Source organism: Carcharhinus amblyrhynchos, chromosome 5 (genome assembly GCF_965287045.1).
Source record: "Carcharhinus amblyrhynchos chromosome 5, sCarAmb.v2.hapA, whole genome shotgun sequence".
Taxonomy (NCBI): Eukaryota; Metazoa; Chordata; class Chondrichthyes; order Carcharhiniformes; family Carcharhinidae; genus Carcharhinus; species Carcharhinus amblyrhynchos.
The window spans coordinates 14,691,002-14,713,738 of NC_137328.1; the positions used below are offsets into that span (position 1 = coordinate 14,691,002).

Genomic DNA, 22,737 nt, shown 5'->3' on the forward strand with positions numbered 1-22,737 from the left:
TGCCCCACTTCCCCCCCCCCACCAATCACCCGCAGAGTGGCAGGGAACCCCCTTCTCTCTCCACCGATCACCCACAGAGGACTCCCTCTGCCCCTACCGCTCTGGCTCCCCTCCCATCAGAGATCCATCTAGCCTCCTCCCCCTCCTCCACCCACCAGAGAATGATCTGGCACGCCCTCCTCCACCACCAACACCCCCGCTCCATCTCCATCAGAGAATGATCTGGCACCCCTCCTCCACCACCACCCCCCCTCCCCCGCCATCTCTACCAGAGGATGATTGGGCCCTCCCTCCTTCTCCAGTTCCCCACCTCCCCCATTAGAGGACCACCAGGCCTCCCTCCCACCACCAGAGAATGATCGGGCCTCCCTCCTCTCCCTACACCAGAGATACACCTGACCTGCCTTCTCCTTCCTCCCCTCTCTCGAAAATGATCATCGATAAAGCGGGAATCTGCACAGATGCAGGCACAGATCATGCTATTCACTTCACACCCGACTTGACCAAGTTTTCGCACCCGAAAAGGGGCAGAACACAATAGTAAAATCGGGCCCTTGGAGTTCATGCAAAGAAACATCAAACAAGGTTCTCTCTGCGTTGAGTAGTTGACTGTTTGGGAGCCCTCAGACAGATCCTGGTGTTGAAGCAGAGTCTGCAAATCAAGTAGAGACTGTGGCCCTGATTTTACCAGCACTGCCGCCGGAGGCTCATAAGATCGCACCTGAGGCCAATGGGGAGTGCCGTTCGGGGACCCTTTTCCTTCCTGGTTGCAGGGTGGCCATGCCAGTAAAATCAGAGCCTGTGTGTTTCATCCAAAATGTAAAGAAAGAACATTGGAGGCAAGAAGAGTGAGAGATTGGGGATTGGACAAGGACCATTGCTTCTGTTGAAGTGGGGCCAGAGGCTACCAGACCATTTAAAAGGAAGGAGGAGAGAGTCTCTGGGTTTTCTGTGGCATCATGATTTTGATGACCCAAGTGAGAGACTGTTTGTAGATGTGTGGTGGTAACCATGCCCAGGAACTTTGGATGGAATACGGTTGCTGGTGAAAGCAGCTCAAGGATTGACATGCTTGGAAGGAAAGTCATATTACCAAATGAAAGCTGAGTTGGAAAGACTGAGATTACACATGGTCCCACATTTCTGCAAGAAGTAATGAGAGTGCATGTAACTATGGAAAGCATAGCACTGTTGTATCAATTAAAGTGAAATTTACCCTTTATATTGAACCATAGATACAGTGCAGAAGGAGGCCATTCAGCCCATCGAGTCTGCACTGATAACAATCCCACTCAGGCCTTATCCCCATTCAGTTACCCTGCTAATTCCTCTAACCTATCACATCCTGGGACACTAAGTGCTAATTTAACATGCCCAATCAACCTAAGCCGCACATCTTTGGACTGTGGGAGAAAACCGAAGCACCCGGAGGAAACCCACGTAGACACAGGGAGAATATGCAGACTCCACACAAATAGTGACCGAAGGCGGAAATTAAATCCAGCTTCCCGGGAGTTGTGGGGCAGCAGTGCTAACCACTGTGCCAACCTTCATTTTAAATGTCCTTCAACTATTAATCAATGTTTGAATTGTGTTGATGTTAATTGGTTTGTTGCTTAAAAGACTTAAAAATTGAAACCTTGCCCAGAAGCTTTCTTGCCATTGGCACTGTGAAGAATCCTTTCTTTAAAAAAAAGTATTGGTCTCTTTGGGGATTGTAACTGCAGGCAAAGGGGTACCAATTATCAAAAGTTATGACAATTACTCCTATATCTGGTAAAATATTCGAATACTCAACTGAATATAGAGACCAATGGCATTTCTACAATCTGGATGTTGCAAAGATTCAATCAAAAATATTAGTCAATAGATCAACAGTTTTGCTTCAAGGCGCATTCCAAAATTGGGAATATTCATATTACTCAGAGTTTACCCTTTCTTACATTTGTTGAAGTGAAAATTTTATTCAGCTTCTTCCTATCAGGCAGCAAGTTTAAAGCAAAAAGAAAACCAGGAAACTCTAGAATGACTCAGCCTATTTTCTCAAGAGAATAAGGAAATATGGCATGTCTGCTAAGCTCTCATTCTAATGCATGACAGCACCACAGATGCACCATAGAAAGCATTCTTCCTGATTGTAACACAATTTGGTATAGCTCCTGCTCTGCCCAAGACCGCAAGAAACAGCAAAAGGCTGCAAATGTAGCCCAATCCATCATGCAAACCAACTGCCCATCTATTGACTGTCTACACTTCCTGCTGCCTTGGAAAAACAGCCAGTATAATCAACATGCACCCAGTCTTCCACCTTCTTCATTGGGAAAATGATACAAAAGTCTGAGTATGTGTATCAGTTAACTGAAGAACAGTTTCTTCCTTGCTGCCATAGAACTTTTAAGTGGACCTACCTCGCATTAAATTGATCTTTCTCTACACCCTAGCAATGACTATAACACCATATTCTGCACTCTCTCCTCTCCTTCTCTAAGGTACTTTTTTTCTGTATAGTGCGCAAGAAATAACACTTTTCACTGTGTGCTAATACATGTGACAATAATAAATCAAATCAAATCAGGTCAGGTCAGGCAGCATTTAGGTAGAGAAGAAACAATATGATTGCATGACGGTCGTGGGTCTCTTACAAAAACACTTGAAACCAGGGTCTGCCCCCAAGAGCAACCAGCCAGTGAAAAAGCTATAAGACTTCAGCAGCATCACCATGAGAGGAAGCCATTACCAGAGTTGAACCTGAAGAGAGTGGGATGCAAATGGATGGATGTCACCCTCGGAATGAAGTGAGGGGAGTGTGTGGAGGTGAGGGTACAGGTGAGAACAGGGGTTAAGGTAGCAGGAGTTGGGTGCACCATAGGATTGACTACTGTTGCTGAGGTTGGGTGGGGGGAGGGCTCCTTTCTGGGAGACAGGAGGGCCCCTTACCTCAGCAGCCCCCTGGGAGGCAGCCAGGATACATCGTATGGCCTTCCCGTAAGGCAGAGGGTCACCCTGCTGTTGTGAAATTGCTAATGGAGGTGGGAGCTCATCATGAATGATCATCTAAATGGCTCAATTGGCATCTTTGTTGTTGGCAGAGCTGCCACTTTCTGAATCTCTGGGAAGGTGGCATGGTGATGAAAAGACAACTGGCATACCACCCCTGCTTTCTCTGCCTATTTTAACCCATTCCACCCCCATCAATGTCTCAAACCACCCCGAAGGGCTGGCTTTGCATGCTTTATTCCTGTATTTCTCACATTGCCAGAATAAAATTAACTATCCTTTAATTTTTGTTTAAAAACTAATATGTTGTGTTGTTTAAACTTCATGAGCTGAAGTTTACAGCCTGCTGCTGGTGTGGTTGAACGTGGAGGGTGTGTGAAATGTAAAATGCAGTGGATGGTCTTCCCACCACTTTCCCGTCCATTCCCAATCTATCTCCCATTTTACAGGTGGAGGAAGAGCAAGCAGGTATCTTGCCCGCCCACTATTGGGTCTATTGGGGGCCTTAGGGGTCCAATTAATGGCCTCTCTCTGGGCCTCATTGCAGCTCCGGGGAAGATCGAAGCAAGCAATTATCCTGGCACCTTTTGCTGCTGTTGGGTATGAAGGGAGGATGATATTTCCTGTGGGTGTTTCCCTGTGCCCAACCGAGGCATCATTCCCACGATTGTACCTGACTCCCCCTCCACTCCTCTTCCTCCCCCACTTCCACTGAAAGCTCCCTCCTCTCCTGCCTTTCAAACTCAGCAACCACCCCTCCATCCAAACCTTGCTGAGGTCAGCCACCTAGACTATCCAACAAAACAGAATTATCTCTGAGTCTGAAATCAAAACCACCTTTTTTCCTTGAACAGCCTGTGCACACCCCCCCATTAGCTGCCATCACTTGATCCTAGCATGGTGGGACTTCAGAGGTGTTGGCTAATCAGATTGCCTGACAGATTTCTAGAGCAGCATAATGGCACAGTGTTAGCACTGCTTTCTTGCAGCACCAGGGACCCGGGTTTGATTCCCAGCCTGGCCTACTATCTGCGTGAGTTTCCATCGGGTACTCCAGTTTCCTTCCACAGTCCAAAGATGTGTGGGTTAGCTGGATTGGCCCTGCTAAATTTCCCCTGCGTGTCAGAGGGACTAGCTAGAGTAAATGTATGGGGTTATGGGGATAGGGCCTGGGATGGAATTGTGGCCGGTGCAGATTTGATGGGCCAAATGGCCTCCTTCTACACAATAGGATTCTATGTCTATATCTGGCTTCCTCCCAGATGAGGAGCAAAGCCCACCACCCCATCCCGAAACATTTAAAACTGCACCCCTGCCCTTCCCCCTCATGTTAAATTGCTGCTGGACATTTGGCTTTGGGTGGGCAGACTAATAGCCCACTTTTTGGTCAGTACACAGTGAATGCAGTGCCCCCATAAAATCCGGTCCCGTACAATTTTTTCTTCGGCTATCTCCCACATATACACATACAAAGTATTGATCAGTGATTATGGAGTTAATATGACCACTGAATTGCTCACTGTCCCAATCAATAAAATTACATCACACAATGATTCTCTAAACACTCTCCTTGCAGGATGGAAATGGTTATTACACTTAGCCAATAAAAAGAGGGTTCAATACTCACCATAGTATCGGCGGAGGCGAGGTGTAGAATTGGCGCAGAGTTCGACAAGTTTATGGAGGAAATCGACGTCGCAGAGTTTCATCACAGCATTAGGATCAGAGGCCATAATGTAGGGCAGCATCAATCCCACTGCCAGGATGACTGCTGGATGCCTCATGTCAACTCACAAGAGATCAGCTTCAGCCCACCCTGTCTTTGTATAGGAACCAAGTGCCAATTTTTCCACTTACTCTCTGATGAACCCAATTGGAGCTGCTTTTTATTAACTAACCCAAATATTTTCTTCAATCACCAACTCCCACCTAACTGGATTTCTCTATTGCATTTGAGTATTTTGTTATTTCTTTTCTGCTCCCTTCTCCCTTTATAGCAGTTTTGCTTCCTTACAGTTTTTTAATTAACATTTGTTCAGTTTCTAATGACACTTGAAATTTTTCCAACACTTCAAATCCGTAACTTCCTAACCGAGCATAACTACAACTTTTTTTTTTGCTTAATGTTTAGCCTAACCGGTTGATGTTTGCAACAGATATCTAACAGCTCTTGAGCGGACCATGAATGCTGCAATCCTGTAGTATTGGGAACAAAGTAGGCAAAGTGGCAGGCATGGCTGCCGGGGGAAGCAGAGAGCATAAGGAGTGGAGGGTAGTGGTGACCTTGGGGAGTGGGGTTAGTGATGCCTGATGGCGGGAATACCTGTGAATGATGGGGTGTAACGGTGATTGGTAGGGAGCTGACAGTGAGCATTGTGGAGGAACTGTGGCAAGAGGTGGAAGAGCTGGGATGGTTATCATTGGCGTAAGAGGCAGCGATGCCAATTTTCAGGGGTCGCAGTGGTGGCTGGTGAGGGTAGATGGTGACCGTCATGGAATGGGTTAATTCTAACTGGTGAATATACCTATCGGATACCGTGTGCATCATTACAGGAAATGATGCAACATGACACGACAGAGTTTCTCATGCAGCCAGGACAGTAAGGTGTGTTCCAATAAACCTTGAGTTTTATACATCTCTGCAGACACATTACCTATTGCGCATTTTTGAAAAAACACCGAGAATAGTATATGGCAACCCACGAAAGAATAGTTCAGGGCAAATCCTTTTTTGTCAGAAAGCTTCAATAAGATCGCCGGCTTCAGCCAAGCAGAAGCGTGCCTGAATCAGCACTGGAGATTTGCCAGATGCTCCACGATATCGCTCGCTATGAAGGTGAGCAGTGAGCAGGTCAGTGTTGTTATATGTAATGGGTGACGGAGAAGGTGATATCTTTGTCAGGTAGTGTATGAATGAGGAGACAGCTATGTACACTGAAGTAATAAAAGCACTTGATACGTACTTTGATCTGACCGATGTATATCTAACAAACCTACCCAATGATGGGGGGAAAATGGTGATGCATTTATAAATGATATGTATGGACTTGCATAAGACTGAGTGTGATGCCATGAACAGTAGGAATGTTGGATAATGCTTGTCTGACCACTTGCTGTCAAGAGATGTTTCAAAAGGCAGAATTGATTTGTGGTTAGGGTTAGAGGTGACAGAGAGAAACCTATCTCAAAAACAGTTCATGGAATCATAGAATCCTTACAGTGCTGACAAAGGCCATTTGACCCACTGTGACTGCGCCAACAACAATTCACCCACCCACGTGTAACCCCATGTATTTACCCTTCTAGTCCACCTGACACTAAGGGGCAATTTAACATGGCCTATCAACCTAACCTTCGTTTCATTGGAGCAAACTGGACCACCTGGATGAAACACACGTGGACATGGGGAGAATGTGAAAATTCCACACAGACAATGACCCGAGCCGGGACTCAAACCTGGGTCCCTGCACTATGAGGCAACAGTGCTAACCACTGTGCCATCATGTTCCCATTGACTCAATTATATGTCAAATATATGATTCTGATTATATTTCAAATGTAAAAAAAGAGAATCTGTCATTAAAAAAAAAGACAGGAAGAGCATTCACCAAGAACCCCAGCTAACTGTAATTGGTGTGGTAGGATAAAATGCAGGGGTGAAAACATTTGCCAAAGAGGGCAAATGTCATTTATGTAGAAAGTTGCTCCAGTTCCGAGCTATGTACTGTAGCAATAAGCCTGTCCAGAGGTATGCACAAAAGTCCATGAAGTAGATGACATCCAGGACATTGAGCTGCCTTTCCTTGGAGAGATCTAAGAACCAAGTGGAAGCTTTTGGCATGCTGATATCCTAACGGATGGAAAGAAGACATACTTTAAGTTAGATTCCAGTCCAGCAGTTTCAGTTCTTTCTGCTCCTGGAATTTATTTGAAGAAGCATTCCCTTCAGCTATCATGTTTAAAATCCATGTGGGCCACCAGACATAGAACTTAATTTCACAGCGGACCCCAAGGCAACTCAACACTAATAGTCTCGGTAGCACCAATTACTGGGCGCTGCCAGGACTGGAAGCTGACCACAGACTGAGGGGCCCATGGATCCTGGAGTCAGGTAAGTCTTTAGTCTTGGGCAAGATGGGAGGAGGGTTGGGTTGTTCAGGATGAGGGCATGAGGGGAGGGGATTGGTGTTTTATAGATTAGGAGATGGGAAGGAATGAAGGAATACAATTGTAGGAAGTCTGCCCCCACAATGTGAAAAGGGCCCTTTGAAAAGATTTATTTCAAATGAGATCCATCCACCCCTTCCTGATTGCCCACACCAAACATATTAGGCAGCATGTTACCAGGGTCCAATGGTTGGTTATAATGCGTTAATCCTAACTATTTTAATATGCTAATGAGATACAGTGTACATTAGTGATATAACATCTCACTATAGATTCTCTCATTGAAACTATAGGCAGAACAATAAGATGTGCGTTCCAATAGACCTTGTGTTTTATATACCTCTGCAGACTCATTGTATGTTAATATTAGTCAAACAATACCGAGAATATTATATTCACTGTGAGGGCAGTCAGTATAGAGATTGGTGGTGGCTAATACTGCCAATCAATGGGGAAATGCAAAGTAGGGAGGATATAGCAGTGCTGAGTGTGTGGAGGGTTAGCAGTGGTGGGTGCGTGAGAGGGAGAACAGTAATGATCGTGGGGGGTGGTGGGAATGTCAGTGCTGATAGTGTGAGGGGTGTAGCAATGGTGATAGTGGGACTGTGGGAACTACCATGAGTGATTGTGCTGATTACGGGCAGTAACAGTGTTGATCGACAACAGTCTTATGTTTTCCGAATGTGATGTCTGGAGAAGTGCACATTTTTAAAACTCACCTTGGTGATCGTAGATTCAGCCCCGAAACAAAACCTGCATTTGGGTCACTAAAAGGTATTAGAATCCACAGTTACAGATGTAAAGTGGCTAATGAGTGTTCCATCTGTGGATACAGAACATAAATGTTTTGGCCTTTACTAATAGGATGGATGGTACATCCCATTAAAATGTGTGTGCGTGTGTGTGTATGTGTGTGTGTGCTTCCTGTCACCATATTGGAGACTGAAGAAACTGAACAACAGGCTCTATGTGGCCAAATTCCTGGGCCCAAGTTCCTGAGTGCACTATAGCTGCACCAATGAATTATGTAACACGGTGCAATTATTTGGAGTATTGGATTTAATCAAATGCTTATTGAAATGGCCCAAATCTTTAAAAATCAAACAGTTATGGCCCATTTTAATGGCTAGATTTCAATAGTTACATTAAAGACTATTGTTCCTTGCACCCCATCCACATCTGTCAGTGCACCACGTGGGAGTAATAGGAAAAGCTAAAGCTTTGTAGTTGCACTAGGATACTTATGTCGGGGTTACTTGATCATGAATAGGATGATATGAATTGACTGGGGGGAGTCAGTGGAGGAGTGTGTTGTGGGCAGTTTGTCATTTGCTTTGTGACAGAGCCATTGTCGTGATGTGGAGACAGGGCAATGGACAAGAACAGGTGCATAGGAATTATTTATCCCTTTCACACATTGCTCTGGAGCATGTTTTGAGAACAAAAATCTGAGAGAAACGCACATTTACATGATCGCCTGTAGCGACACCAGCCCATAACTTCCGACCAGCAGTGGACTCCAAAAATAGTTGAATTTTTTGCACACCTACTTCAGTTGAAAAATCACGATTCAAGTCCCGATGGGAACAACAGCCTTCAACTTTCAGCACAACAATCTCTGCAGGCCCCAGTGTGGCACACAAGGACTCCAGCCACACTCCCTTGAGAGATTGAAAGAATTCTCTGCTATTATAAAAGTCTGTTGAGGTTTTCTTTCTTTCTCTTTTGCTACTTTTTTTAAGCAGTTAATTTTCTTGTTAATGGCTCGGTTATAGTGTTTTTTTTATGATTGAAGACGCGTATAATTTAATATATGTAAATGAACATGGGTTTCATTTTTCTGTTAAATTTGGAAACTATTATTTAAATCTGCATTATATTATTATATAACTTTACATGTGGGATTCTTGTAAGTGCTTATTTTAGTTTAGAATATGGAAACCGAAAATGTAATTGGGAAGAAGAGGTCATAACTTCAGACAATGATTTGGATAACTCATCATGTGGAGATGCCAGTGTTAGACTGGGGTGGGCACAGTAAGAAGTCTCACAACACCAGGATAGAGTCCAACAGGTTTATTTGGAATCACGAGCTTTCGAAGCACTGGTCCTTGATCAGGTGAGTGGAGAGGGAGATTTCACAAACACAGCATATATAGACAAGGACACAACTGCAACATAGTGGTCATTTGTAAACATATAGACAAATGGTCTTTGTCTATATATGCCTTGTTTGTGCAACCTACTTCTCCAATCACCTGATCAAGGAGCAGTGCTCCAAAAGCTCGTGATTCCAAATAAACCTGTTGGACTCTAACCTGATGTTGTGAGACTTCTTACTGTGGATAACCTATTGCATGAGATTGAGCAAAGGAGAATTTATATTTTGGGCTGTGAAAAGTCTATATCACCATGTGATTATCAGTACTCCTCTGCCTTGCTTAATCATATTTAACTATTCTATTTTGATGTTGCAGTAAAGCAATTTATAACTTCATATTCAACTGTTCTGTTTTATTGTTTCAATAAAACATTGGTAGAATTTTGTAAAATTTAATGGAAAAATAGTTATAAATACAAAATTTTAATAGCATATTAACATTTAACTAAACATTTACTTTAGTAGCTGCAGTATGACATTACATTTAATTGCCTCACCTTTTCAAATTTCTTGCAATAAAATATATTTTTTCTCTTTAACACAACAATCAATAAAATATTCTTTCAGTTTAACACAAGGCATAGTGGCAAAGTTAGCACTGCCGCTTCACAGTGCCAGGGACCCAGGTTCAATTCTCGGCTTGGGTCACTGTCTGTGTGGAGTCTGCACATTCTCCTTGTGTCTGCGTGAGTTCCTTCCGGATGCTCCAGTTTCCTCCCACAGTTCAAAAGACATGCTGGTTAGATGCATTAGCCATGTTAAATTCTCCCTCAGTGTACCTGAACAAGTGCTGGCGTGTGGCGACTAGGGGATTTTCACAGTAATTTCAGTGCAGTGTTAAAGCTTGCGACATGGATAGGTAAACTTTAAAAAAAAATCTTCTGATGTCTCTGTAAACAAGGAGATAGGGAATAGAGGGAGAAGGGAGACATAAAATTGTACATTTTGCATGTAGCCTGACTCTTCTCTGCACCTATGTCAAATCCTCGAAAGAACTTTAATGATTTTACAAAACCAAGCTAGAAGTGTGATGTACCAGCGGTGGTGCAATATGACTCCAGATTTTCAATCTGCACTGTGTTCTGCAATACTTATCAGGCAGATCAATTCATCAGCTTACAGGAGGCTTGCATATGTCATCTTAAGTAATACACTTTAATAACACATTTGAAACAGCAAGTTGCAAACTTCCCATTGTAAATCTAGAACTAATTTCACCCAATATCTTAAGAGGCTTCTGAGGATCAATGTTGCATTAGCGAGAGTTTCAAAATTGGGATTAACAATACTGCTCAAAATACATAGTAAAATCCAAATGGACTTTAGCTAAAACTTATTACAGATACTACAAATCCATTTTGTTGTATAGAATCATAGAATCTTTACGTTGCAGAATGAGGCCTTTCGCTCCATCGAGTGCACCAACCACAATCCCACCCAGGCCCTATTCTCATAACCCCACGTTCTTACCCTGCTAATCCCCTGACACTATGGCCAATTTTCTACAGCCAACCGAACCTGCACATCTTTGGAGTGAAGCGGGGAGGTGGGGGGGGGGGGAAACCTGATCACCTGGAGGAAACCCATGCAGACACAGGGAGAATGTGCAAACTCCTCCCAGGAAGTGACCCAAGGCTGGAATTGAACCTAGGGCCCTGGTGCTGTGAGGTAGCAGTCTAACCACTGTGCCACCAGGTCGCCCCATGACAAAGCTGTAAAAAGGTTTTTGAAAAAATCTTTCTTTCACTTTTTGTGCATTACATATATTTTAAAAATCTTTAAAACACATTTACAAAAATAATAACGCATCCAGTCTCCTGCTGTTACTCCCTGCAGCTTGACCAGAAAATGTGTGTAAATAAATAGGCATAAATACTCATCTATCGTCAGGGAAGAAAGGGAAGTTTGAGAGAGACTTCAGCGCAGTGCTTCAATGCTGGTGGCTTTAAAAAACAGAAGGAGAGGTTTAAACTTGCCACACTCTCAGTGTGCATGTCCATGTATCAGAACTTGCATCTTTTTCCGATGTGCATGTGTGGCATACAATCCCCATAAATTGAGATTCAGACCAGAGGTTTCATTTGCCTTGTTGTCTAGTGATAGTGCCCCTATCCAGGTTCGAGTCCAACACCAGGACTTGTTGGCCACAGAAGGATGTTCAACTTGGTTCACCGGACTGATAACCAGTTGGGAAATCCTCCCACCATTTCACCCATTGCTCTCCAAAGGGTGAAAAACAGTGTGGATGCTAACAAAATTGTATTTAACTGCTCAATGAAATAAGACACACAATTGGATCTGTTCTGGAGATTAGAAGTGTCTGATGACAAACCTGCAATTACTTAAAATCTGTTGAACATTAGACCTCCTCTATCCATGAGCCTAGTTTCAAGTTTGCGGTAGCCAGTTGCAATGAGAATGTGAGATGTTGCATTAGGTCTTATGGTTTTTGTGCCTACAATTGCTACATGGTTCTCATCTAGCATCCTTTTTGGATGTATCACAGCTTGGTATGGCTCCTGCTCTGACCAAGACCACAAGAAACTACAAGGAGTTGCGAACGTAGCCCAGTCCATCACGCAAACCATTCTCCCATCCATTGGCTCCATTTAGACTTCCTGCTGCCTTGGGAAAACAACCAGCATAATCAAGGACCCCACATACCCCGGATATATTCTCTTCCATATTCTTCCGTCGGGAAAAAAATACAAAAGTCTGAGATCACATTCCAACAGATTCAAGAGCAGCTTCTTCCCCGCTGTTGTCAGACTTTTGAATGGACCTACCTCACATTAAGTTGATCTTTTTCTACACCCTAGCTATGACTATAACACTACATTCGGACTCTTTCCTTTCCTTCTCCCCATGTACTCTATGAACGGTATGCTTTGCCTGTATTGCACACAAGAAACAATATTTTTCACTGGAAACCATTGCATATGACAATAATAAAGCAAATCAAATCCAATATATATATTTCAGTGATTAGTTCTTTCTGCCATACCTTTACCTAGTTGCCCAAGGTTGATTTGAAAGTCGAATGAGGTTATTTCATCATATATATTACTACAATTTGATAGTGTCTTATTTGTAATGCTCTGCTCTGCCAAACCCATAGCAACCCAAGATTTGCTGATGGTTACAAGCACCCTTTATCTGATTAAAAAAAAGCTGTCTGCTAAACATTCTTTTATATTTCTGTTCCTCAGCTTGTAGATTAATACAGTTTCACCATCAATATTGTTCTATTTTGTTTTAGAGGTCATCTTATTTTTAGGGATGTCTAAAATGGTACTTTCTTTCAATCCCTCCCCACGTGTTTTGGAAGACCTTACCTCCCAGATGTACTTTGCAACCTCACAGTGTCTTGGCACTACCTGGACATGTCCATCACCATCTGGGGCTAGTCTTATTTGTGCAACCCCAGCGTGGTCACCATGTCTAGTATTCATCACACCAGCTGGGTGGGAAGATACGTTGAGGGTGGAACTAGTGGTAAAAAGCCTGCTAATAATATTATAATAGATGCTAATATATGCTCACTCCCCTTCTGGGTGTGAGCCTAATTGCATCATCAGAGATGGGTGCAGGGATGATCCAGGACTGAAATTTCGCCAGTGCAAATCCAGTTTGCGGCCTCTCACAAGATTTAGCGACCATGACACGATTTTTGTCCGCTGCCAAGGACACAAATATCTCCAAAAAAAGAAAACTTTCAATTTACTGTTCCCATTTACAATCTTCTGACCTTCACTGGAATGTACATTGATACCTGACAGGGGTGAAACCATGATCAGGCTGGGGGCAAGGCTAGCCCTTTGCACTGATGGTGTTCTGCACCCTCAGTCTGCTAAATTAAACATATCCATGCTACTAATTAATTTTGTTGCCTATTCTTTATTCTAGACAAAATTTTATTTACCAAAGATTTACCAAAGTCCATCACACAAACCAGCCAGCATCATCAAGGAGCCCACGCAACGCGGACATTCCCTCTGCCACTTTCTTCCGTCAGGAAAAAGATACAAAAGTCTGACATCACATGCCAACCAACTCAAAAACAGCTTCTTCCCTGCTGCCATCAGACTTTTGAATGGATTTACCATATTTTAATCTGAACTTTCTCTACACCTTAGCTATGGCTATAGCACTCTTTCCTTTCTTTCTCTATGAGTGGTATGCTTTGTCTGTATAGCGCACAAGAAACAATACTTTTCGCCGCATACATTTGACAATAATAAATCAAATCAAATCAAATCATATATTGGCTGGAATTTTGCACTCGGTGCGAGCTGAGGTGAGAAACCCAACAGGTAGATCTCCCACTGCACAGTTGAGATTTCTCCCCAGGTTCTCTGGCACACTGTGCACAGAAAGTCAGTGGGCAAGGTTATTGCCATCATGCAAGCGGGGCGGGACCTGAGAGAGTTGGTGACGTAGTGTGGTGGTCATTACATTCACTGCACACACAAAATGTCTGCGGTCTGAAACAGGGCAGATGCATTCCTACAGAGACTGGAATGTTCCTGAACTGCAATGAAACAGTACCTCCCCCTTCGCACCTACCCATGATAAGAGGAACAATCTCCGCACGCACCTGCCCCCACCTCACTCCCCAAGTATCAGGGGCAAATCCTGCTCCCTCACTCCCCTCACTCCCTCACAAGCACTGGGGCAACTCCCCGTTACATAACTGGAAACCTAATGGGGCTTCACAGAGGGCCTGCCCAACACTATTCCCAGGCTGCCTGGTGCAGCCAGGTTGCCACTGCCAGGGTGCCAAGGGTAAGTCCCTCTCACCCTAAGGAGTATACTTAGCATTGCATCCCTAACGGATTCACCTCCACTGTTTCTCATTTTGAAATACCTATTGTAAGCCTTGCCGATGTGACAGAGTTCCTTACATCAGGGGAATGTATGTAGGGACATGTAAATTTATTAAAATGATTTAAATGAGGGGCAGGGAAAGTCAGACAAAACCTTGCCACCTAGATTTTGGGAGAGGTGATGGCCAAGTGGTATTATTGCTAGACCATTAATCCAGAAACTCAACTAATGTTCTGGAGATCTGGGTTCGAATCCTGCCATGGCAAATGGTGGAATTTGAATTCAGTAGAAACATCTGGAATTAAGAATCTACTGATGACCATAAAACAATTGTCAGAAAAATCCATCTGGTTCACTAATGCCCTTTAAGTAAGGAAATCTGCTGTCCTTACCCGGCCTGGCCTACAAGTGACTCCAGAGCCTCAGCAATGTGGTTGACTCTGAACTGGGGATGGGCAATAATTATTATTTCATGGGACAAGCAACACCCATATCCCATGAATTAATGAATAAATAAACTTTTGAGATCCTGTACAGACCATTTACCCACATGGTGCAGTTGTTTCTTAGAATCCCACAGTGCAGAAAGAGGCTATTCAACCCATCAAATCTGCGCAATCCCATTCTATCCCCATAACCCTGTGCATTTACCCAGCGAGTCCCCCTGCCACTAAGGGGAAATTTAGCATACCATTGCACCTAACCTGCATATTTTTGGACTGTGGGAGGAAACAGGAGCACCTGAAGAAAAGCTACGCAGACACAGGGAGAATATTTGCATCCTCCCTTGGACTACAAGGAAGGGAGATATAGTAGAGGAGACAGAGCACAGGACAGGCTGGTGCAAGAGGGAGGAGGAGGAGGGGGAAAGGGCAACTAAATGCTGGCTTGCCACAATGTCCATGTCCCACGAATAAACAAAAAATATTCTGTGGTCTTGTGAGATTTTTTGACCATGGTATACACTGGCAGAAAATCCTCCTTTGCAACAGAATTAATTTTATTCTTTCAAAATGATTCTAAATTTAAAGACCATTATTGTTTGGAAAATTGTCAGTGCCCCTAAGGGGATCTGCCTCAGCGCAATGTTTTCAGTTTACAGTAATTTGAACACACCTTTCCTTTAATCTTCCCCCCATCCTCGATCCCTGATGTCACCGAAGCTCCACGCATCCTCAGTGCTACTCACTCCTCTCGCCTGTCATATTCTTTCTGTCACCCACCCCCAGTGCAGCTCCCCTGGATCACCCTGTGCTATCTGCCCACACATTATCACCCACTGCTACACCCCCACACTCACCCTCTCCACACCCCCCCCCCCCAACCCACTCCGCACCCAACAGCACCACTGTCCGTGGTTTGACATCAGAGAAATTAAAGAGAGCTGGATGCCAGGTGGGAGAGGTGGGAATGGGAGGATTACAGAAGGTGTGCGAGGGATGGGGTGGGGATGGGTGAGCTGCAGTTTTGGAGGATGATGGGATAGGGGGCTGCGGGGGGGAGGGGTGTGGCTGGAAGCTGACATGTCAGGGGTAAGCAACTTTGGAGATGGCTGGGGAGTGACAGTGAGGAGACTTTCACTTGCGAGGTTGAGGGAAGGGGTTGAGTGAGGGTTGAGCTGGGGGTGTGATTGGTAGGGTGAGTCAGGATGAGAGAGCAGGTGGATGAGCTGAGAGTCTGAGTCTTGGAGGTGAGACATAGAGTCACAGAGTCATAGAAGTTTACAGCATGGAAACAGGCCCTTCAGCCCAACCTGTCCATGCTGCCCAGTGTTTTCCACTAAGCTAGTCCCAATTGCCTGCATTTGGCCCATATCCCTCTATACCCATCTTGCCTATGTAACTGACTAAATGCTTCAAGACAAAATTGTGCCCACCTCTGGCAACTCGTTCCAGATACTTACCACCATCTATGAGAAAAAATTGTCCTTCTGGACCCTTTTGTATGTCTCCTCACTTACCTTAAACCTACGCCCTCTAGCTTTAGACTCCCCAACTTTGGGAAACGATATTGACTATCAAGGTGATCTATGCCCCTCATTATTTTACAGACCTCTATAAGATCTGTAAGTCTCTGGATCTCTCGTTCTCAGGGTTTCTGGGTCTCAGTGTCTCAGGGTCTCAGTGTCTCAGTGTCTCTGGGTCTCAGGGTGCTCAGGGTCACAGTCTCTCAGGGTCTCAGTGTGTCAGGGCCTCAGTGTGTCAGGGCCTCAGTGTGTCAGGGCCTCAGTGTGTCAGGGCCTCAGGGTCTCAGTGTCTCAGGGTCTCAGTGTCTCAGGGTCTCAGTGTCTCAGGGTCTCAGTGTCTCAGGGTGCTCATGGTCACAGTCTCTCCGGGTCTCAGTGTCTCCGGGTCTCAGTGTCTCCGGGTCTCAGTGTCTCCGGGTCTCAGTGTCTCCGGGTCTCAGTGTCTCCGGGTCTCAGTGTCTCCGGGTCTCAGTGTCCCCGGGTCTCAGTGTCTCCGGGTCTCTGGTTCCCTGGGTCCCAGGGTCTCAGGGTCACATGGTCTCAGTGTCTCAGGGTCTCAGTGTCTCCGGGTCTCAGTGTCTCCGGGTCTCTGGTTCCCTGGGTCCCAGGATCTCAGGGTCACATGGTCTCAGTGTCTCAGGGTCTCAGTGTCTCAGAGTCTCAGTTTCTCAGTTTCTCAGAGTCTCAGAGTCTCAGAGTCTCAGTGTCTCACTGTCTCAGTGTCTCAGGGTCTCAGTGTCTCAGTGTCTCAGGGTCTCACTGTCTCACTGTCTCACTGTCTCAGTGTCTCAGGGTCTCAGTGTCTCAGTGTCTCACTGTCTCACTGTCTCAGTGTCTCAGTGTCTCACTGTCTCACTGTCTCACTGTCTCAGTGTCTCACTGTCTCAGTGTCTCACTGTCTCAGGGTCTCAGTGTCTCACTGTCTCACTGTCTCACTGTCTCAGTGTCTCACTGTCTCACTGTCTCAGTGTCTCACTGTCTCACTGTCTCAGGGTCTCACTGTCTCAGTGTCTCACTGTCTCAGTGTCTCAGGGTCTCACTGTCTCAGGGTCTCTGTGTCTCTGTGTCTCAGGGTCTCAGTCTCTCTGTGTCTCAGGGTCTCAGGGTCTCAGTGTCTCAGGGTCTCAGTGTCTCAGGGTCTCAGTGTCTCAGTGCTTAAGGGTCTCTGTGTCTCAGGGCCTGGGTCTCTGTGTCTCAGGGTCTCTGTGTCTCAGGGTCTCTGTGTCTCAGGGTCTCTGTGTCTCAGGGTCTCTGTGTCTCAGGGTCTCTGTGTCTCAGGGTCTCTGTGTCTCTGGGTCTCAGCTTCTCAGGGTCTCAGCTTCTCAGGGTCTCTGTGTCTCAGGGTCTCAGAGACCCAGAGACACTGTGTCTCACTGTCTCACTGTCTCAGTGTCTCAGTGTCTCAGTGTCTCAGTGTCTCAGTGTCTCACTGTCTCAGTGTCTCACTGTTTCACTGTCTCACTGTTTCACTGTCTCACTGTCTCACTGTCTCAGTGTCTCAGGGTCTCAGGGTCTCTGTGTCTCAGGGTCTCTGTGTCTCAGGGTCTCAGTCTCTCTGTGTCTCAGAGTCTCAGCTCTCAGTGTCTCAGGGTCTCAGTGTCTCAGGGTCTCAGTGTCTCAGGGTCTCAGGGTCTCAGTGTCTCAGGGTCTCAGTGTCTCAGGGTCTCAGTGTCTCAGTGCTTAAGGGTCTCTGTGTCTCAGGGCCAGGGTCTCTGTGTCTCAGGGTCTCTGTGTCTCAGGGTCTCTGTGTCTCAGGGTCTCTGTGTCTCAGGGTCTCTGTGTCTCAGGGTCTCTGTGTCTCAGGGTCTCTGTGTCTCTGGGTCTCTGTGTCTCTGGGTCTCAGCTTCTCAGGGTCTCAGCTTCTCAGGGTCTCTGTGTCTCAGGGTCTCAGAGACCCAGAGACACTGTGTCTCACTGTCTCACTGTCTCACTGTCTCAGTGTCTCAGTGTCTCACTGTCTCAGTGTCTCAGTGTCTCACTGTCTCACTGTTTCACTGTCTCACTGTCTCAGTGTCTCACTGTCTCAGGGTCTCTGTGTCTCAGGGTCTCTGTGTCTCAGGGTCTCAGTCTCTCTGTGTCTCAGAGTCTCAGCTCTCAGTGTCTCAGGGTCTCAGTGTCTCAGGGTCTCAGTGTCTCAGGGTCTCAGTGTCTCAGGGTCTCAGTGTCTCAGGGTCTCAGTGCTTAAGGGTCTCTGTGTCTCAGGGCCAGGGTCTCTGTGTCTCAGGGTCTCTGTGTCTCAGGGTCTCTGTGTCTCAGGGTCTCTGTGTCTCTGGGTCTCTGTGTCTCTGGGTCTCTGTGTCTCTGGGTCTCAGCTTCTCAGGGTCTCTGTGTCTCAGGGTCTCAGAGACCCAGAGACACTGTGTCTCACTGTCTCAGTGTCTCACTGTCTCACTGTCTCAGTGTCTCAGTGTCTCACTGTCTCAGTGTCTCACTGTCTCAGGGTCTCAGTGTCTCAGGGTCTCAGTGTCTCAGGGTCTCAGGGTCTCAGTGTCTCAGGGTCTCTGTGTCTCAGGGTCTCTGTGTCTCTGGGTCTCTGTGTCTCTGGGTCTCTGTGTCTCTGTGTCTCTGGGTCTCTGTGTCTCTGGGTCTCTGTGTCTCTGGGTCTCAGCTTCTCAGGGTCTCAGCTTCTCAGGGTCTCAGCTTCTCAGGGTCTCTGTGTCTCAGGGTCTCTGTGTCTCAGGGTCTCTGTGTCTCTGGGTCTCTGTGTCTCTGGGTCTCAGCTTCTCAGGGTCTCAGCTTCTCAGGGTCTCAGCTTCTCAGGGTCTCAGTGGCTCAGTGTTTCAGGTTCTCAGGGTCTCAGGGTCTCTGCATCTCTGGTACTCAGTGGCTCCGTGTCTCGGTGGCTCCGTGTCTCGGTGGCTCCGTGTCTCGGTGGCTCCGTGTCTCGGTGGCTCCGGGTGTCGGTGGCTCCGGGTGTCGGGGTCTCTGGGTCTCTGCATCTCTGGTAGTCTGTGTCTCAGTGCCTCAATGTCTCAGTGCCTCAATGTCTCAGTGCCTCAATGTCTCAGTGCCTCAATGTCTCAGTTTCTCAGGGCCTCAGCTTCTCAGTGTCTCAGTGTTTCAGTGTTTGAGTGTCTCAGGATCTCTAGTTCTCAGTGTCTCAGTGTCTCAGGGTCTCTGGGTCTCAGGGTGCTCATGGTCACAGTCTCTCAGTGTCCCCGGGTCTCAGTGTCCCCGGGTCTCAGTGTCCCCGGGTCTCAGTGTCCCCGGGTCTCAGTGTCCCCGGGTCTCAGTGTCCCCGGGTCTCAGTGTCCCCGGGTCTCAGTGTCCCCGGGTCTCAGTGTCCCCGGGTCTCAGTGTCCCCGGGTCTCAGTGTCCCCGGGTCTCAGTGTCCCCGGGTCTCAGTGTCCCCGGGTCTCAGTGCCCCCGGGTCTCAGTGCCCCCGGGTCTCAGTGCCCCCGGGTCTCAGGGCCTCAGTGTCTCAGGGCCTCAGTGTCTCAGGGTGTCAGGGTCTCTCGGTCTCTGGATCGCTTGTTCTCAGGGTTTCTGGGTCTCAGTGTATCACTGTCTCAGGGTCTCAGTGTCTCACTGTCTCAGGGTCTCAGTGTCTCAGGGTCTAGTTTACAGACCTCTATAAGATCACCCCTAAGCCTCCAGGGAAAAAAGGTCCCAGTTTATCCAACCATTCCTTATTAATCAAACCATCAAGTGCTGGTAGCATCCTGGTAAATTTTTTATGCACTCTCTCTAGTTTTATAATACCCTTTCTGTAATAGGGTGACCAGAACTGTACACAGTATTCCAAGTGTGGCCTTACCAAAGTCTTGTACAACTTCAACAAGGCATCCCAACTCCTGTATTCAATGTTTGAAAATGGGAAGTAAGGATTCAAGATGGTGGGGTAGGGGGGAGGGGCATGATGGAGGTGGGATTAATCAAAGTTGACAGGAGTATGAAGGCATGCTTCCTGGTACAAAGAGCTGTGTTCCTAACGTGCTGAATACAGTGCTTATAAATCAGTGCCAAAAAGTAGATAAGCACAGGGCAAGCAGCCATTTTTGGTAAACCAGAAGTTCAGGTTTCCAGCGTAAGTTGGCTCCCTGGATCCCCAAAATTCCATTATGACTCTCAGTGGTGATGAACATCTTAGCATTCCTTGCTATTCAGTCTCGAAAAATCTGGAACAATGATTCCAATGTCCACCACGGAATTTTCCTCGTCCGCCCACCACAAGAATCGTAGTGGGCGGGGGAGGGGGGCAGCAAGGGTCCGTTGACCTCGAGTGGGATTTTCCTGTCTTGGGGAGAGCGCAGGTGGAGAATCCCTTCCCAAATCTGGAACAAGAGGTCACAGTCTCAGGATATGAGGCGGCTATTTGGGACAGTGATCAGGAGAAATGTCTTCATTCAGAAGGTGGTGAACCTGTAGAATTCTCTGCCACAAAAGACTGTGGAGGTCAAATCATTCAATGTATTTAAGAAGGAAATGCATCTCTTGGCATCAAAGACATATGGGGAGAGAGCAGGAGGATGGCGTTGAGATAAGGAGTCAGCTATGGTCTTACTGAATGGAAGAGCAGGCTTGAAGATGTGAACACCCGCTCCTAGTTTCTATCTTTCTGTATTTCTAAATACAAGACGATAATAAATTAGCTCAATGCATGGAACTGTGAGTGATGCTGACAGAGTAAAACAACACACAGTAGTGCTTTCCTCCCACAGTCAGAAAGAAGTGCTGGCTGGGTGCATTGGCCATGCTAACTTCCCCCTCAGTATACCCAAACACTAGGCAACTAGGGAATCTGCATAGTAACTTCATTGCAGTGTTAATGTAAGCCTACTTGTGATAATAATAAATAAACTTTAAACTTAAAAAATCTGCCTTTAAAAAGATTTAAAGGCAGACTTTGAAACAAGAAAATTGCAGCAATTTCCTCAAAAACCATAAAGCTTCCATACAGATGCTCAGAAATACTTTCTTACTTTTTAAACAAAAACAGAACATGTGGAATACACTTATCCTGTTTCTTTCTCAGCATCTCAATACTTTGCTGTGGACTTTTTAACTTCTCTCTTTTTCCTAACCCCTTTGTGACACTTCTAGTGCACAGGCTATGTTTTATTTTTATGAAACATTTGTATAGCATTTGTGAACAACTTGATCTTAACTCAGTTAATATTAACTCCATGTCCTCCATCACAGCCCCTGTCCCAATTCTTCATCTTTCTATTTAACTCCTTCTCTTACTTGACGTGCTTTCTGCAACCTGTCTTCCACGTCTGGTAGACAGAAAACAGCCATTTCTTCTGGATGGAACAACCATTCACTGAGACAGTGCTTATCACTTTCCAGGCTTCTCTCTGAATGGATTTGTGTACATTTGGCCATCCGTTCATCGTCAGGCCTGGCTGAGCAACAGCAAGCACTGTAACTTCTCACTCTTTCCTACCATAACTGTCCACTGTCCAGAATCACTCCACTCAGCTTTATTTCTCTGCTCTTAATTCCACCTTCTTGTGTACTCTCTCCTCAAGAGTGCACGATGGCACAGTGATTAACACTGCTGCCTCACAGTACCAGGGATTTCAGGTTTGATTCCTGGCTTGGGTCACTGTCTGTGCGGAGTTTTCACATTGTCCCTGTGTCTGCATGGGTTTCTGCCAGTTTCCTGCTCTAGTTTCCTCCCACAGTCCAAAAGATTTGCTGGTTTGGTGCATTGGCTGTGCTAAATTCTGTCTCAGTGTACCCGAACAGATGCAGGAGTGTGGTGACTAGGGGATTTTCACAGTAACTTCATTGTAGTGTTAATCTAAACCTACTTGTGACACTAATAAATGAAATTTAACTACAGACTTAAACTTAACAACAATTGTGAGCGCCTCATGAACTTTATTGTCTTTCAGTTTAGGGCCATTAGGTCCAAAGATGTGTAGGTTAGGTGGACTGGCCATGCTAAAATTACTCCTTAATGTCCCAGGATGTGTAGGTTGGATGGAATAGTCATGGTAAATATGTAGGATTACGGGTATAGGGCAGGGGATAGGGCCTGGCTAAAAAAACTTTGTCAGAGAATTAGAGCAGATTTGATCAGTTGAATGGCCTCTTTCTGCACTGTGGTAACTCTATGATTTGACAGTCTGCCTCTACTGCTCATTCTTTCCCCAATGTTAACCTGCTTGGATCCTGAACAGTGGTTAGCACTGCTGCCTCACAGTGCCAAGGACCTGAGTTCGATTCCTGGCTTAGATCACTGTCTGTGTGGAGTTTGCATGTTCTCCCTGTGCCTGCGTGGGTTTCCTCCAGATGCTCTGGTTTCTTCCCACAGTTTGAAAGACGTGCTGATTTGGTGCATTGACCTGAACAGGCGCCGGACTGTGATGACTACGGAAATTTCACAGTAACTTCATTGCAGTGTCAATGTAAGCCTTACTTGCGACTAATAAATAAAATTTAATTTTAACTAATGTCTCTCTCCATTTTCTCCCCATCTCCAATCTTATCCTATCCCTGAAAAGCCACTTCTCCATATTCACAATAAATGTCTTTATGATCCAAATTCTCTTCCTTTTTACCTCCCCCATTTGCTTTCTCTTAATTTCCCCTTTAGTCCTCCCAAACTGCTGCTATTGTTCTTGCAACTCGCTATCTGGAATTTTACAGCCCTTCCCTTTGACAGGAT

The 22,737-nt window shown here is 45.9% G+C and overlaps 1 protein-coding gene across 1 annotated transcript in view; it reads left to right on the top strand.

Moving 5' to 3' along the window:
• Positions 1-5,595: 5,595 nt before the first annotated feature.
• The window catches only part of LOC145343399 (uncharacterized), a 77,463-nt gene continuing 60,321 nt past the window's right edge, over positions 5,596-22,737 (top strand). The window contains exon 1 of the mRNA XM_080189620.1: positions 5,596-5,833. Coding sequence (XP_080045746.1) covers positions 5,806-5,833 — 28 coding nt within the window. The 5' untranslated portion in view covers positions 5,596-5,805. The remainder of the gene's footprint in view (positions 5,834-22,737) is intronic.